This window comes from Pristiophorus japonicus, chromosome 9 (genome assembly GCF_044704955.1).
Source record: "Pristiophorus japonicus isolate sPriJap1 chromosome 9, sPriJap1.hap1, whole genome shotgun sequence".
NCBI classification, from domain to species: Eukaryota; Metazoa; Chordata; class Chondrichthyes; family Pristiophoridae; genus Pristiophorus; species Pristiophorus japonicus.
The window spans coordinates 104,992,330-105,006,391 of NC_091985.1; the positions used below are offsets into that span (position 1 = coordinate 104,992,330).

Sequence of the window (14,062 nt, forward strand, 5' to 3'; positions counted from 1 at the left end):
TGAAACAGTTAATTCAGAGACCATGGTCCAGAACTTAAAGAAGGCTAACTTTGAAGGTATGAGGCGTTAATTGGCTAGGATAGATTGGCGAATGATACTGAAGGGGTTGACTGTGGATGGGCAATGGCAGACATTTAGAGACCGCATGGATGAACTACAACAATTGTGCATTCCTGTCTGGCGTAAAAATAAAAAAGGGAAGGTGGCTCAACCGTGGCTATCAAGGGAAATCAGGGATAGCATTAAAGCCAAGGAAGTGGCATACAAATTGGCCAGAAATAGCAGCGAACCCGGGGACTGGGAGAAATTTAGAACTCAGCAGAGGAAGACAAAGGGTTTGATTAGGGCAGGGAAAATGGAGTATGAGAAGAAGCTTGCAGGGAACATTAAGACGGATTGCAAAAGTTTCTATGGATATGTAACGAGAAAAAGGTTAGTAAAGACAAACGTAGGTCCCCTGCAGTCAGAATCAGGGGAAGTCATAACGGGGAACAAAGAAATGGCGGACCAATTGAACAAGTACTTTGGTTCGGTATTCACTGAGGAGGACACAAACAACCTTCCGGATATAAAACGGGTCGGAGGGTCTAGTAAGAAGGAGGAACTGAGGGAAATCTTTATTGGTCGGGAAATTGTGTTGGGGAAATTGATGGGATTGAAGGCTGATAAATCCCCAGGGCCTGATGGACTGCATCCCAGAGTACTTAAGGAGGTGGCCTTGGAAATAGTGGATGCATTGACAGTCATTTTCCAACATTCCATTGACTCTGGATCAGTTCCTATGGAGTGGAGGGTAGCCAATGTAACCCCACTTTTTAAAAAAGGAGGGAGAGAGAAAACAGGGAATGACAGACCGGTCAGCCTGACATTGGTAGTAGGTAAAATGACGGAATCAATTATTAAGGATGTCATAGCAGTGCATTTGGAAAGAGGTAATATGACAGGTCCAAGTCAGCATGGATTTGTGAAAGGGAAATCATGCTTGACAAATCTTCTGGAATTTTTTGAGGATGTTTCCAGTAGAGTGGACAAGGGAGAACCAGTTGATGTGGTATATTTGGACTTTCAGAAGGCTTTCGACAAGGTCCCACACAAGAGATTAATGTGCAAAGTTAAAGCACATGGGATTGGGGGTAGTGTGCTGACATGGATTGAGAACTGGTTGTCAGACAGGAAGCAAAGAGCAGGAGTAAATGGGGACTTTTCAGAATGGCAGGCAGTGACTAGTGCGGTACCGCAAGGTTCTGTGCTGGGGCCCCAGCTGTTTACACTGTACATTAATGATTTAGACGAGGTGAATAAATGTAGTATCTCCAAATTTGCGGATGACATTAAGTTGGGTGGCAGTGTGAGCTGCGAGGAGGATGCTATGAGGCTGCAGAGTGACTTGGATAGGTTAGGTGAGTGGGCAAATGCATGGCAGATGAAGTATAATGTGGATAAATGTGAGGTTATCCACTTTGGTGGTAAAAGCAGAGAGACAGACTATTATCTGAATGGTGACAGATTAGGAAAAGGGGAGGTGCAAAGATACCTGGGTGTCATGGTACATCAGTCATTGAAGGTTGGCATGCAGGTACAGCAGGCGGTTAGGAAAGCAAATGGCATGTTGGCCTTCATAGCGAGGGGATTTGAGTACAGGGGCAGGGAGGTGTTGCTACAATTGTACAGGGCCTTGGTGAGGCCACACCTGGAGTATTGTGTACAGTTTTGGTCTCCTAACCGGAGGAAGGACATTCTTGCTATTGAGGGAGTGCAGCGAAGGTTCACCAGACTGATTCCCGGGATGGCGGGACTGACCTATCAAGAAAGACTGGATCAACTGGGCTTGTATTCACTGGAGTTCAGAAGAATGAGAGGCGACCTCATAGAAACGTTTAAAATTCTGACGGGGTTAGACAGGTTAGATGCAGGAAGAATGTTCCCAATGTTGGGGAAGTCCAGAACCAGGGGACACAGTCTAAGGATAAGGGGGAAGCCATTTAGGACCGAGATGAGGAGGAATGTTTTCACCCAGAGAGTGGTGAACCTGTGGAATTCTCTACCACAGAAAGTTGTTGAGGCCAATTCACTAAATATATTCAAAAAGGAGTTAGATGAAGTCCTTACTACTAGGGGAATCAAGGGGTATGGTGAGAAAGCAGGAATGGGGTACTGAAGTTGCATGTTCAGCCATGAACTCATTGAATGGCGGTGCAGGCTAGAAGGGACGAATGGCCTACTCCTGCACCTATTTTCTATGTTTCTATATTTCTATGTTTCAACATCCAAGGGTATTCAACATTCAGGAAGGATAGAATAAAAGGAAAAGGAGGTGGGGTAGCATTGCTGGTTAAAGAGGAGATTAATGCAATAGTTAGGAAGGACATTAGCTTGGATGAAGTGGAATCTATATGGGTAGAGCTGCAGAACAGCAAAGGGCAAAAAACATTAGTGGAAGTTGTGTACAGACCTCCAAATAGTAGTAGTGATGTTGGGGAGGGCATCAAACAGGAAATTAGGGGCGCATGGAATAAAGGTGCAGCAGTTATCTTGGGTGACTTTAATATGCATATAGATTGGGCTAACCAAACTGGAAGCAATACGGTGGAGGAGGATTTCTTGGAGTGCATAAGGGATGGTTTTCTAGACCAATATGTCGAGGAAAAAACTAGGGGGGGAGGCCATCTTAGACTGGGTGTTGTGTAATGAGAGAGGATTAATTAGCAATCTCGTTGTGCGAGGCCCCTTGGGGAAGAGTGACCATAATATGGTGGAATTCTACATTAGGATGGAGAATGAAACAGACAATTCAGAGACCATGGTCCAGAACTTAAAGAAGGGTAACTTTGAAGGTATGAGGCGTGAATTGGCTAGGATAGATTGGCGAATGATACTTAAGGGGTTGACAGTGGATGGGCAATGGCAGACATTTAGAGACCACATGGATGAACTACAACAATTGTACATTCCTGTCTGGCGTAAAAATAAAAAAGGGAAAGTGGCTCAACCGTGGCTATCAAGGGAAATCAGGGATAGTATTAAAGCCAAGGAAGTGGCATACAAATTGGCCAGAAATAGCAGAGAACCCGGGGACTGGGAGAAATTTAGAACTCAGCAGAGGAGGACAAAGGGTTTGATTAGGGCAGGGAAAATGGAGTACGAGAAGAAGCTTGCAGGGAACATTAAGACGGATTGCAAAAGTTTCTATAGATTATGTAAAGAAAAAAAGGTTAGTAAAGACAAACGTAGGTCCCCTGCAGTCAGAATCAGGGGAAGTCATAACGGGGAACAAAGAAATAGCTGACCAATTGAACAAGTACTTTGGTTTGGTATTCACTAAGGAAGACACAAACAACCTTCCGGATATAAAACGGATCAGAGGGTCTAGTGTGAAGGAGGAACTGAGGGAAATCCTTATTAGTCGGGAAATTGTGTTGGGGGAAATTGATGGGATTGAAGGCTGATATATCCCCAGGGCCTGATGGACTGCATCCCAGAGTACTTAAGGAGGTGGCCTTGGAAATAGCGGATGCATTGACAGTCATTTTCCAACATTCCATTGACTCTGAATCAGTTCCTATCGAGTGGAGGGTAGCCAATGTAACCCTACTTTTTAAAAAAGGAGGGAGAGAGAAAACAGGGAATTATAGACCTGTCAGCCTGACCTCAGTCGTGGGTAAAATGATGGAATCAATTATTAAGGATGTCATAGCAGTGCATTTGGAAAATGGTGACATGATAGGTCCAAGTCAGCATGGATTTGTGAAAGGGAAATCATGCTTGACAAATCTTCTGGAATTTTTTGAGGATGTTTCCAGTCGAGTGGACAAGGGAGAACCAGTTGATGTGGTATATTTGAACTTTCAGAAGGCTTTCGACAAGGTCCCACACAAGAGATTAATGTGCAAATTTAAAGCACATGGGATTGGGTGTAGTGTGCTGACATGGATTGAGAACTGGTTGGCAGACAGGAAGCAAAGAGTAGGAGCAAATGGGTACTTATCAGAATGGCAGGCAGTGACTAGTGGGGTACCGCAAGGTTCTGTGCTGGGGCCCCAGCTGTTTACACTGTACATTAATGATTTAGACGAGGTGATTAAATGTAGTATCTCTAAATTTGCGGATGACATTAAGTTGGGTGGCAGTGTGAGCTGCGAGGAGGATGCTATGAGGCTGCAGAGCGACTTGGATAGGTTAGGTGAGTGGGAAAATGCATGGCAGATGAAGTATAATGTGGATAAATGTGAGGTTATCCACTTTGGTGGTAAAAGCAGAGAGACAGACTATTATCTGAATGGTGACAGATTAGGAAAAGGGGAGGTGCAAAGAGACCTGGGTGTCATGGTACATCAGTCATTGAAGGTTGGCATGCAGGTATAGCAGGCGGTTAAGAAAGCAAATGGCATGTTGGCCTTCATAGCGAGGGGATTTGAGTACAGGGGCAGGGAGGTGTTGCTACAATTGTACAGGGCCTTGGTGAGGCCACACCTGGAGTATTGTGTACAGTTTTGGTCTCCTAACCTGAGGAAGGACATTCTTGCTATTGAGGGAGTGCAGCGAAGGTTCACCAGACTGATTCCCGGGATGGCGGGACTGACCTATCAAGAAAGACTGGATCAACTGGGCTTGTATTCACTGGAGTTCAGAAGAATGAGAGGGGACCTCATAGAAACGTTTAAAATTCTGACGGGGTTAGACAGGTTAGATGCAGGAAGCATGTTCCCAATGTTGGGGAAGTCCAGAACCAGGGGACACAGTCTAAGGATAAGGGGAAAGCCATTTAGGACCGAGATGAGGAGGAATTTCTTCACCCAGAGAGTGGTGAACCTGTGGAATTCTCTACCACAGAAAGTTGTTGAGGCCAATTCACTAAATATATTCAAAAAGGAGTTAGATGAAGTCCTTACTACTCGGGGAATCAAGGGGTATGGTGAGAAAGCAGGAATGGGGTACTGAAGTTGCATGTTCAGCCATGAACTCATTGAATGGCGGTGCAGGCTAGAAGGGCCGAATGGCCTACTCCTGCACCTATTTTCTATGTTTCTATATTTCTATGTTTCAACATCCAAGTGTATTCAACATTCAGGAAGGATAGAATAAAAGGAAAAGGAGGTGGGGTAGCATTGCTGGTTAAAGAGGAGATTAATGCAATAGTTAGGAAGGACATTAGCTTGGATGAAGTGGAATCTATATGGGTAGAGCTGCAGAACAGCAAAGGGCAAAAAACATTAGTGGAAGTTGTGTACAGACCTCCAAATAGTAGTAGTGATGTTGGGGAGGGCATCAAACAGGAAATTAGGGGCGCATGGAATAAAGGTGCAGCAGTTATCTTGGGTGACTTTAATATGCATATAGATTGGGCTAACCAAACTGGAAGCAATACGGTGGAGGAGGATTTCTTGGAGTGCATAAGGGATGGTTTTCTAGACCAATATGTCGAGGAAACAACTAGGGGGGGAGGCCATCTTAGACTGGGTGTTGTGTAATGAGAGAGGATTAATTAGCAATCTCATTGTGCGAGGCCCCTTGGGGAAGAGTGACCATAATATGGTGGAATTCTACATTAGGATGGAGAATGAAACAGACAATTCAGAGACCATGGTCCAGAACTTAAAGAAGGGTAACTTTGAAGGTATGAGGCGTGAATTGGCTAGGATAGATTGGCGAATGATACTTAAGGGGTTGACAGTGGATGGGCAATGGCAGACATTTAGAGACCGCATGGATGAACTACAACAATTGTACATTCCTGTCTGGCGTAAAAATAAAAAAGGGAAAGTGGCTCAACCGTGGCTATCAAGGGAAATCAGGGATAGTATTAAAGCCAAGGAAGTGGCATACAAATTGGCCAGAAATAGCAGCGAACCCGGGGACTGGGAGAAATTTAGAACTCAGAAGAGGAAGACAAAGGGTTTGATTAGGGCAGGGAAAATGGAGTACGAGAAGAAGCTTGCAGGGAACATTAAGACGGATTGCAAAAGTTTCTATAGATATGTAAAAAAAAAAAGGTTAGTAAAGACAAACGTAGGTCCCCTGCAGTCAGAATCAGGGGAAGTCATAACGGGGAACAAAGAAATAGCTGACCAATTGAACAAGTACTTTGGTTCGGTATTCACTAAGGAAGACACAAACAACCTTCCGGATATAGAACGGGTCAGAGGGTCTAGTGTGAAGGAGGAACTGAGGGAAATCCTTATTAGTCGGGAAATTGTGTTGGGGGAAATTGATGGGATTGAAGGCTGATATATCCCCAGGGCCTGATGGACTGCATCCCAGAGTACTTAAGGAGGTGGCCTTGGAAATAGCGGATGCATTGACAGTCATTTTCCAACATTCCATTGACTCTGAATCAGTTCCTATCGAGTGGAGGGTAGCCAATGTAACCCCACTTTTTAAAAAAGGAGGGAGAGAGAAAACAGGGAATTATAGACCTGTCAGCCTGACCTCAGTCGTGGGTAAAATGATGGAATCAATTATTAAGGATGTCATAGCAGTGCATTTGGAAAATGGTGACATGATAGGTCCAAGTCAGCATGGATTTGTGAAAGGGAAATCATGCTTGACAAATCTTCTGGAATTTTTTGAGGATGTTTCCAGTAGAGTGGACAGGGGAGAACCAGTTGATGTGGTATATTTGAACTTTCAGAAGGCTTTCGACAAGGTCCCACACAAGAGATTAATGTGCAAATTTAAAGCACATGGGATTGGGTGTAGTGTGCTGACATGGATTGAGAACTGGTTGGCAGACAGGAAGCAAAGAGTAGGAGCAAATGGGTACTTATCAGAATGGCAGGCAGTGACTAGTGAGGTACCGCAAGGTTCTGTGCTGGGTCCCCAGCTGTTTACACTGTACATTAATGATTTAGACGAGGTGATTAAATGTAGTATCTCCAAATTTGCGGATGACATTAAGTTGGGTGGCAGTGTGAGCTGCGAGGAGGATGCTATGAGGCTGCAGAGCGACTTGGATAGGTTAGGTGAGTGGGCAAATGCATGGCAGATGAAGTATAATGTGGATAAATGTGAGGTTATCCACTTTGGTGGTAAAAGCAGAGAGACAGACTATTATCTGAATGGTGACAGATTAGGAAAAGGGGAGGTGCAAAGAGACCTGGGTGTCATGGTACATCAGTCATTGAAGGTTGGCATGCAGGTATAGCAGGCGGTTAAGAAAGCAAATGGCATGTTGGCCTTCATAGCGAGGGGATTTGAGTACAGGGGCAGGGAGGTGTTGCTACAATTGTACAGGGCCTTGGTGAGGCCACACCTGGAGTATTGTGTACAGTTTTGGTCTCCTAACCTGAGGAAGGACATTCTTGCTATTGAGGGAGTGCAGCGAAGGTTCACCAGACTGATTCCCGGGATGGCGGGACTGACCTATCAAGAAAGACTGGATCAACTGGGCTTGTATTCACTGGAGTTCAGAAGAATGAGAGGGGATCTCATAGAAACGTTTAAAATTCTGACGGGTTTAGACAGGTTAGATGCAGGAAGAATGTTCCCAATGTTGGGGAAGTCCAGAACCAGGGGTCATAGTCTAAGGATAAGGGGTAAGCCATTTAGGACCGAGATGAGGAGGAATTTCTTCACCCAGAGAGTGTGAACCTGTGGAATTCTCTACCACAGAAAGTTGTTGAGGCCAATTCACTAAATATATTCACAAAGGAGTTAGATGTAGTCCTTACTACTAGGGAGATCAAGGGGTATGGCGAGAAAGCAGGAATGGGGTATTGAAGTTGCATGTTCAGCCATGAACTCATTGAATGGTGGTGCAGGCTTGAAGGGCTGAATGGCCTACTCCTGCACCTATTTTCTATGTTTCTATGTTTCTATGATAGTGGATGCATTGGTGATCATTTTCCAACATTCTATTGACTCTAGATCAGTTCCTATGGACTGGAGGGTAGCTAATGTAACCCCACTTTTTAAAAAGAGAGAGAGAGAGAAAGCAGGGAATTGTAGACCGATTAGCCTGACATTGGTAGTTGGGAAAATGTTGGAACAATTATTAAAGATGAAATAGCAGCGCATTTGGAAAGCAGTGACAGGATCGGTCCAAGTCAGCATGGATTTATGAAGGGGAAATCATGCTTGACAAATCTTCTAGAATTTTTTGAGGATGTAACTAGTGAAGTGGATGTGGTGTAGTTGGACATTCAAAAGGCTTTTGACAAGGTCCCACACAAGAGATTAGTGTGCAAAATTAAAGCACATGGTATTGGGGGTAATGTATTGACGTGGATAGAGAACTGGTTGGCAGACAGGAAGCAGAGAGTCAGAATAAACAGGTCCTTTTCAGAATGGCAGGCAGTGACCAGTGGGGTGCCGCAGGGTTCAGTGCTGGGACCCCAGCTATTTACAATATACATCAATGATTTAGATGAAGGAATTGAATGTAATATCTCCAAGTTTTCAGATGACGCTAAGCTGGGTGGCAGTGTGAGCTGTGAGGAGGATGCTAAGAGGCTGCAGGGTGACTTGGACAGGTTAGGTGAGTGGGCAAGTGCATGGTATATGCAGTATAATGTGGATAAATGTGAGGTTATCTACTTTGGTGGCAAAAACAGGAAGACAGAATATTATCTCAATGGTGACAGATTAGGAAAAGGGGAGGTGCAACGAAACCTGGGTGTCATGGTACATCAGTCATTGAAGTTTGGCATGCAAGTACAGCAGGCGGTGAAGAAGGCAAATGGCATGTTGGGCTTCATAGCTAGGGGATTTGAGTATAGGAGCAGGGAGGTCTTACTGCAGTTGTACAGGGCCTTGCTGAGGCCACACCTGGAATATTGTGTTCAGTTTTGATCTCCTAATCTGAGGAAGGACGTCCTTGCTATTGAGGGAGTACATCGAAGGTTCACCAGACTGATTCCCGGGATGGCAGGATTGACATATGAGAAGAGACTGGATCAACTGGGCTTGTATCCACTGGAGTTTAGAAGAATGAGAGGGGATCTCATAGAAACATAAAATTCTGACAGGATTGGACAGGTTAGAGGCAGGAAGAATGTTCCCATTGCTGGGGAGTTCCATAATTAGGGGTCACAGTCGAAGAATAAGGGGTCAGCCATTTAGGACCGAGATGAGGAGAAACTTCTTCACTCAGAGAGTGATTAACCTGTGGAATTCTCTACCGTAGAAAGTTGTTGAGGCCAGTTCGTTAGATATATTCAAAAGGGAGTTCGATATGGCCCTTACGGCCAAAGAGATCAAGGGGTATGGAGAGAAAGCAGGAAAGGGATACTGAGGTTGAATGATCAGCCATGATCTTATTAAATGGTGGTGCAGGCTCGAAGGGTCGAATGGCCTGCTCCTGCACCTAATTTCTATGTTTCTATGTTTCTGTGAAGAGTCTGAGGCTCCTGGCCCAGTGGCCTACAGCAACGCACAGCACAAGTGGAAGCTCAGAGGCCAGCTTCCTGGAGGTTGAGTCGGCCCAGGAGTCCCGCTGAGAGACAGGTAGAGATGGACCTGGACTTGGAGGCTATGTACAGGGAGTCCATGCAAATGAATCGCAAGCTCATGGATGCACTTGCTCTGAGGTTGAGGGAGGCCACTGCAAGCATTGCCTGTGCCTCTTAGGCATCCATCGAGCCCATCCTTGCCTGCTTACAGAGGGGGATGGACTCAATGAGTCACAGTGGAGTCCCAGGGGGGATGGCGTGTGCCGTGGTGACGTGGCAACAGCAATCACATCACAGGCCCAAGGGCTTTGTGATGTGATGCTGTCAGTGATTGCTGGCATGAACTCGCAGACTGCTGCTTTTCAGGCTCAATGTACTCTGAGTCAGTCTCAGTGTTATGCCATGCAATCACTGGCTGCTGCCATCCTCTCGGTGTTCCCCACAGTCTAATGGGGAAGTGATGATGCCGAAGCAGGCAAGCAATGTGTGCTCACACATCGTGCTCCACATGCTGAGGCTCCGGCCCACGTGAGTGGCGGTGGTGTTCTTCCTCAAGATGACAGCATTCCGGCTCCCACCGCTGCCATTGCGCCCTCGCATCTACACTCGAGCTATCCGAGACCGCTGCCGCCGATGCTGAGGCTGCAGACGGGCCTTCCAGGCCCAGAGCTGGTCCACAGCATCCTGCTATGTTTTCTGCACTGTATGCCCCACACACACAGCAGCCCTCAAGCAGCTTTGCTGTAGGCACTGAGGCCACATTGAGGAGCACTAGGTGTGGGAGGGGGGTAAAGGTAAGGGGTGGTAAATGTCAGAGGAAGTCTGAGTGAAGTCTTTGCCCACCATGGACAGATGTCATCATCGTGTAAATAATGGCTCTCAATATGTCATTATATTGTTTGACGCAACCTATTGTGAGTGTGTGTGCCTGATATGCCACATGGATGCTGCTGTGGGATGACGAAGGAAGAGGCCTTTGTCCATACATTGTTTAAGTTCATTGTGTTTGATGGTCTTTCAATGGGACATTGTGTTTTGTTTTGTTACTTGCTGGGGAGGGGGGGTTTGGTTGTGGAGTTTGAGGCGACTACGTTGGTGGCATCAATAACATTTTACTTTGACTGTTTTGCATTGGTGTCTTGTGTATGATTGTGGACTTTAACAGAGATGGGCCGTTATCATGGCACATAGCGCGGTCAGTATTTGCTACATCTCTCAACTTCCTCCATTCAAGAGAATCGATGCATTATAAGCTGCTGATATGTGGCTCTTGCACCTGCAGCATTGCCATGCTGCGTGCACCGTGGATGGTGCTCCTCCTGGTGTGGCTGACCATTCGGAGCCTGGCCAGGCTCGTCCTCCTCATCCTGAGGTGGGACTGCGATCCCCGGCCCCTCATGATGGCCAAGTTGCGTAGCAATAAGCACACCACAATGAATAGTGACACCTGTTGAGGGGAGTATTGAAGGTTGCCTCCAGAGTGGTCCAGGCATCGGAAATGCTGCTTGAACACCCCTATTGTCTGCTCAATGATGTAGCGGATGGCTGCATGGCTGTCATTGTAGCGATGTTCTGCTTGTGTAGTGGGGTTGCGGAGTGGGTTCATTAGTGAGATGGCTAGGTCATATGCTTTGTCCCTGAGCAGCCAGCTCTGCCCTTCCCGTGGTGGCCAAAACAATTGTGACACAGTGCTCTCACGCAGGATGAAAGCATCATGTGCGCTCCCTGGATAGCGGGCATTCACTGCGAAGATACACTGCGTGTGGTCGCACATCAGCTACACGTTTAGGGAATGGTATCCCTTTAGGTTAATGAATACCTCTGCATTGTCGAATGTGTGTGCATTCAATGGCTCCTTGAACCCTCGGGAAGCCCGCAATCCTGCCAAGCCCACACGCTTGCTCATTCTGGCTCTCCCTGCTCATTGGGAACGTTATGAGGTTCATTCTGTGGGCGTAGAGTACTTTTGTGACATGGCGAATGCAGCAATGTGCAGCGTATTGCGAGACCCTGCATATATCTCCTGATGCAGATTATAAGGAGCTGGAAGCATAGAAGGTGAGTGCCTCAGTGACCTTCACTGCGACGGGCAGCGCAGTCCTAGTGCTGGTGTGAGGCTACAGGTCTGCCTGTAGGAGATGGCATATCTCTCTCAGCACTTCCTTTCGGAAGCGCAGCCTTCTCACACACTGCTCCTCAGAGAGGTGGAGGTATGAGTGTTGCTGCCTGTAAACTCATGGGAGGTAAGGCCTCTTGTCCAGGTGTCTGCGGTCTCTCCTTATTCAATGCCCTACATGGCAAACACCCTTCTATCTTCATGTCGCCTAATCAGAGCATAGAGTAGGCGACGCTGGCAAACTAGTAATGCGCCCATTAAACTATTTCACTCAAGTTGTAAGGGCTCTGTAATGACAGATCAATCTTCCGATTTAAAGTCAGAGGTTAACGCAGCGTGCTGTGCGCAAACGTTGCGCTCAATGTGACCTTCGATTTATGCTCCTCCTCCCTCCCTTTAAATAGGGCTGCAGATAGTGCTAACAGAAGGTGGGACTGCCTGGTTTCTCGGGCGTGATTAGGGACAGACGCTAAATGAGGCAGCCACACCTAATTTTGCGAGTGGGGCGCTCGCGGGTCGTTGCACGTCATGATCTGACTGAAAGTACAGAGCGAGGCAGTAGCGTTTTGCGCCGCCACAAAACCAGCACCAAATTTCCCGGCGGGGCGCTGCAAGCTGCACGGCTGGGCGGTAAACAATTCCAGGCGCATTACCGCCCCTCCAGGGCACTAACAGAGGTGCTACACAACCGAATTTCCAGCCCTAAGTATTTATTACAAGCCCATTCACACCTTATTAATGGTATTGTGTCCCAGCTCTGCTCCATATCTCACCAATTTCTTTGGGAGGATCCAGCTTTAGAGAATCCTTACAATGACGGTCCTGCTCTTCTAATCTCATACTGTACCACATTATATCGCCCATTGCATATAGCAGGCAAATTGCATTCGCACAAACGTGCCCACTACAAGAGGTTTGGCTGTAATTATATCCAAACCATTTTCTTCTTCCAATGCATTTGCATTAACTAGCTACAAATAGCACCATCTGCACCAAGATGATGATGTTCTTGTCAATGAGTAGATTTCCTAAAATGTGTCCAAAAATGAGCATGGCCCTGTGAAAGGCACATCTCAAACATGCTGCACCAGATACTGTGTCTGATACTCCACAAATGACCAGCATGCCAACTCCTTAAAATCGCCCTTAAGTGTGATGTGGGCATATTATACTCATTCGAAATAACTAAAACTGTGTGGAACTGCACCGTACAACCCAGCAAAATCACAGGTTTGATGAGTGGCCTGTGCTGCATTAGTTGATCTCAGCCAGGGTAGTGTCAGGAGCTACAATTACATCCCTAGATTAGGTAAGGAAAAGATCAGCCAAGGTGTCCACTCCTGACTGCTTTTCAGTGACTCCTGTTGAAAAATACGTCTGTGCGAATGTTGGGAGATGTCCTTGGGTAAAGACAGGATCAGACTGAGTGCTGAAATCGTCAGGCAACATTCACTGTCTAGGCTTATACACAAATGGGAGCTTTGCATGGTATCTATGAGCAGCTAGTGCCACGCAACCATATCCGAGTAAATGTCAGCATCTTCAGGAGAGATGGGGGAAAAACTGGGGAGATGGGGGGGAAGTGGAGTGGTGGAGAGATGGGGACTTAGAATGAAGTGTATCCTTCAATAGCAACCTGTTATTATGTGGAAAACACCTGTTACTGTGATAGAGAACCTGGTGCGTGGACCCTTCCAGGGTGCTTTGAATGAATACATTCCTGCACCAACAGGTGAATGCTTACCTTTACAGCATACTCCACGGACGTGGCTTTGTGAACACATCGCTTGCATACTGAGTACGACCCAACACCAACGTCCTCTTTCAACTCATAGCCGTCTGTGAAATGAATACTGTTTCCGTGTAACTGCTGGAACAGAATTGTGAGTGAAAAGAGGAAAATAATCAGAGGATTGACAGTAACCAGAATGGTATGTAAGAAAAAAATTATATTTTATTTTAGTTTAAAATTTAAATTAATACATCTGTAGTAGCAGATACAATATTATTATCCCCACAGTGACTTGCCATTGTGTCCTTATCCTTGTACAAATGTGGTAAGGATATATTTGCTTTGGAGGCAGTTCAGAGAATGTTCACTAGGTTAATTCCGGGGATGAGGGGGTTGACTTATGAGGAAAGGTTGAGTAGGTTGGGCCTCTACTCACTGGAATTCAGAAGAATGTGAGGTGATCTTATCGAAACGTGTAAGATTATGAGGGAGCTTGACAAGGTGGATGCAGAGAGGATGTTTCCACTGATAGAGGAGACTAGAACTAGAGGGCATGATCTTAGAGTAAGGGGCCAATATTCAGAACAACTTCATTCTAAGGAATCGCACTTTAATTTAAAAAAAGTAAAGCAGTAAAGGACAATCGCAATAAGGTTGTTTCTTTTTCTGAAAGTTAACATTTACTTTGGGGTTTCCTTCTCGCCCGTTTAAAACTGAGATGAGGAGAAATTTCTTCTCTCAGAGGGTTGTGGATCTGTGGAAGCTGGGGCATTGAATAAATTTAAGACAGAAATAGACAGTTTCTTAACCGATAAGGGGATAAGGGGT

The 14,062-nt window shown here is 46.0% G+C and overlaps 1 protein-coding gene across 3 annotated transcripts in view; it reads right to left on the reverse strand.

Annotated features, from left to right (window-relative positions):
* rps6ka2 (ribosomal protein S6 kinase, polypeptide 2) overlaps positions 1–14,062 on the reverse strand; it is a 654,298-nt gene that overhangs the window by 67,688 nt on the left and 572,548 nt on the right. For 2 of the 3 annotated variants that reach the window (XM_070889669.1, XM_070889666.1), the window contains exon 14: positions 13,247–13,372. In XM_070889669.1, coding sequence (XP_070745770.1) covers positions 13,247–13,372 — 126 coding nt within the window. The remainder of the gene's footprint in view (positions 1–13,246; positions 13,373–14,062) is intronic. The other variant, XM_070889667.1, reaches the window with a different exon arrangement.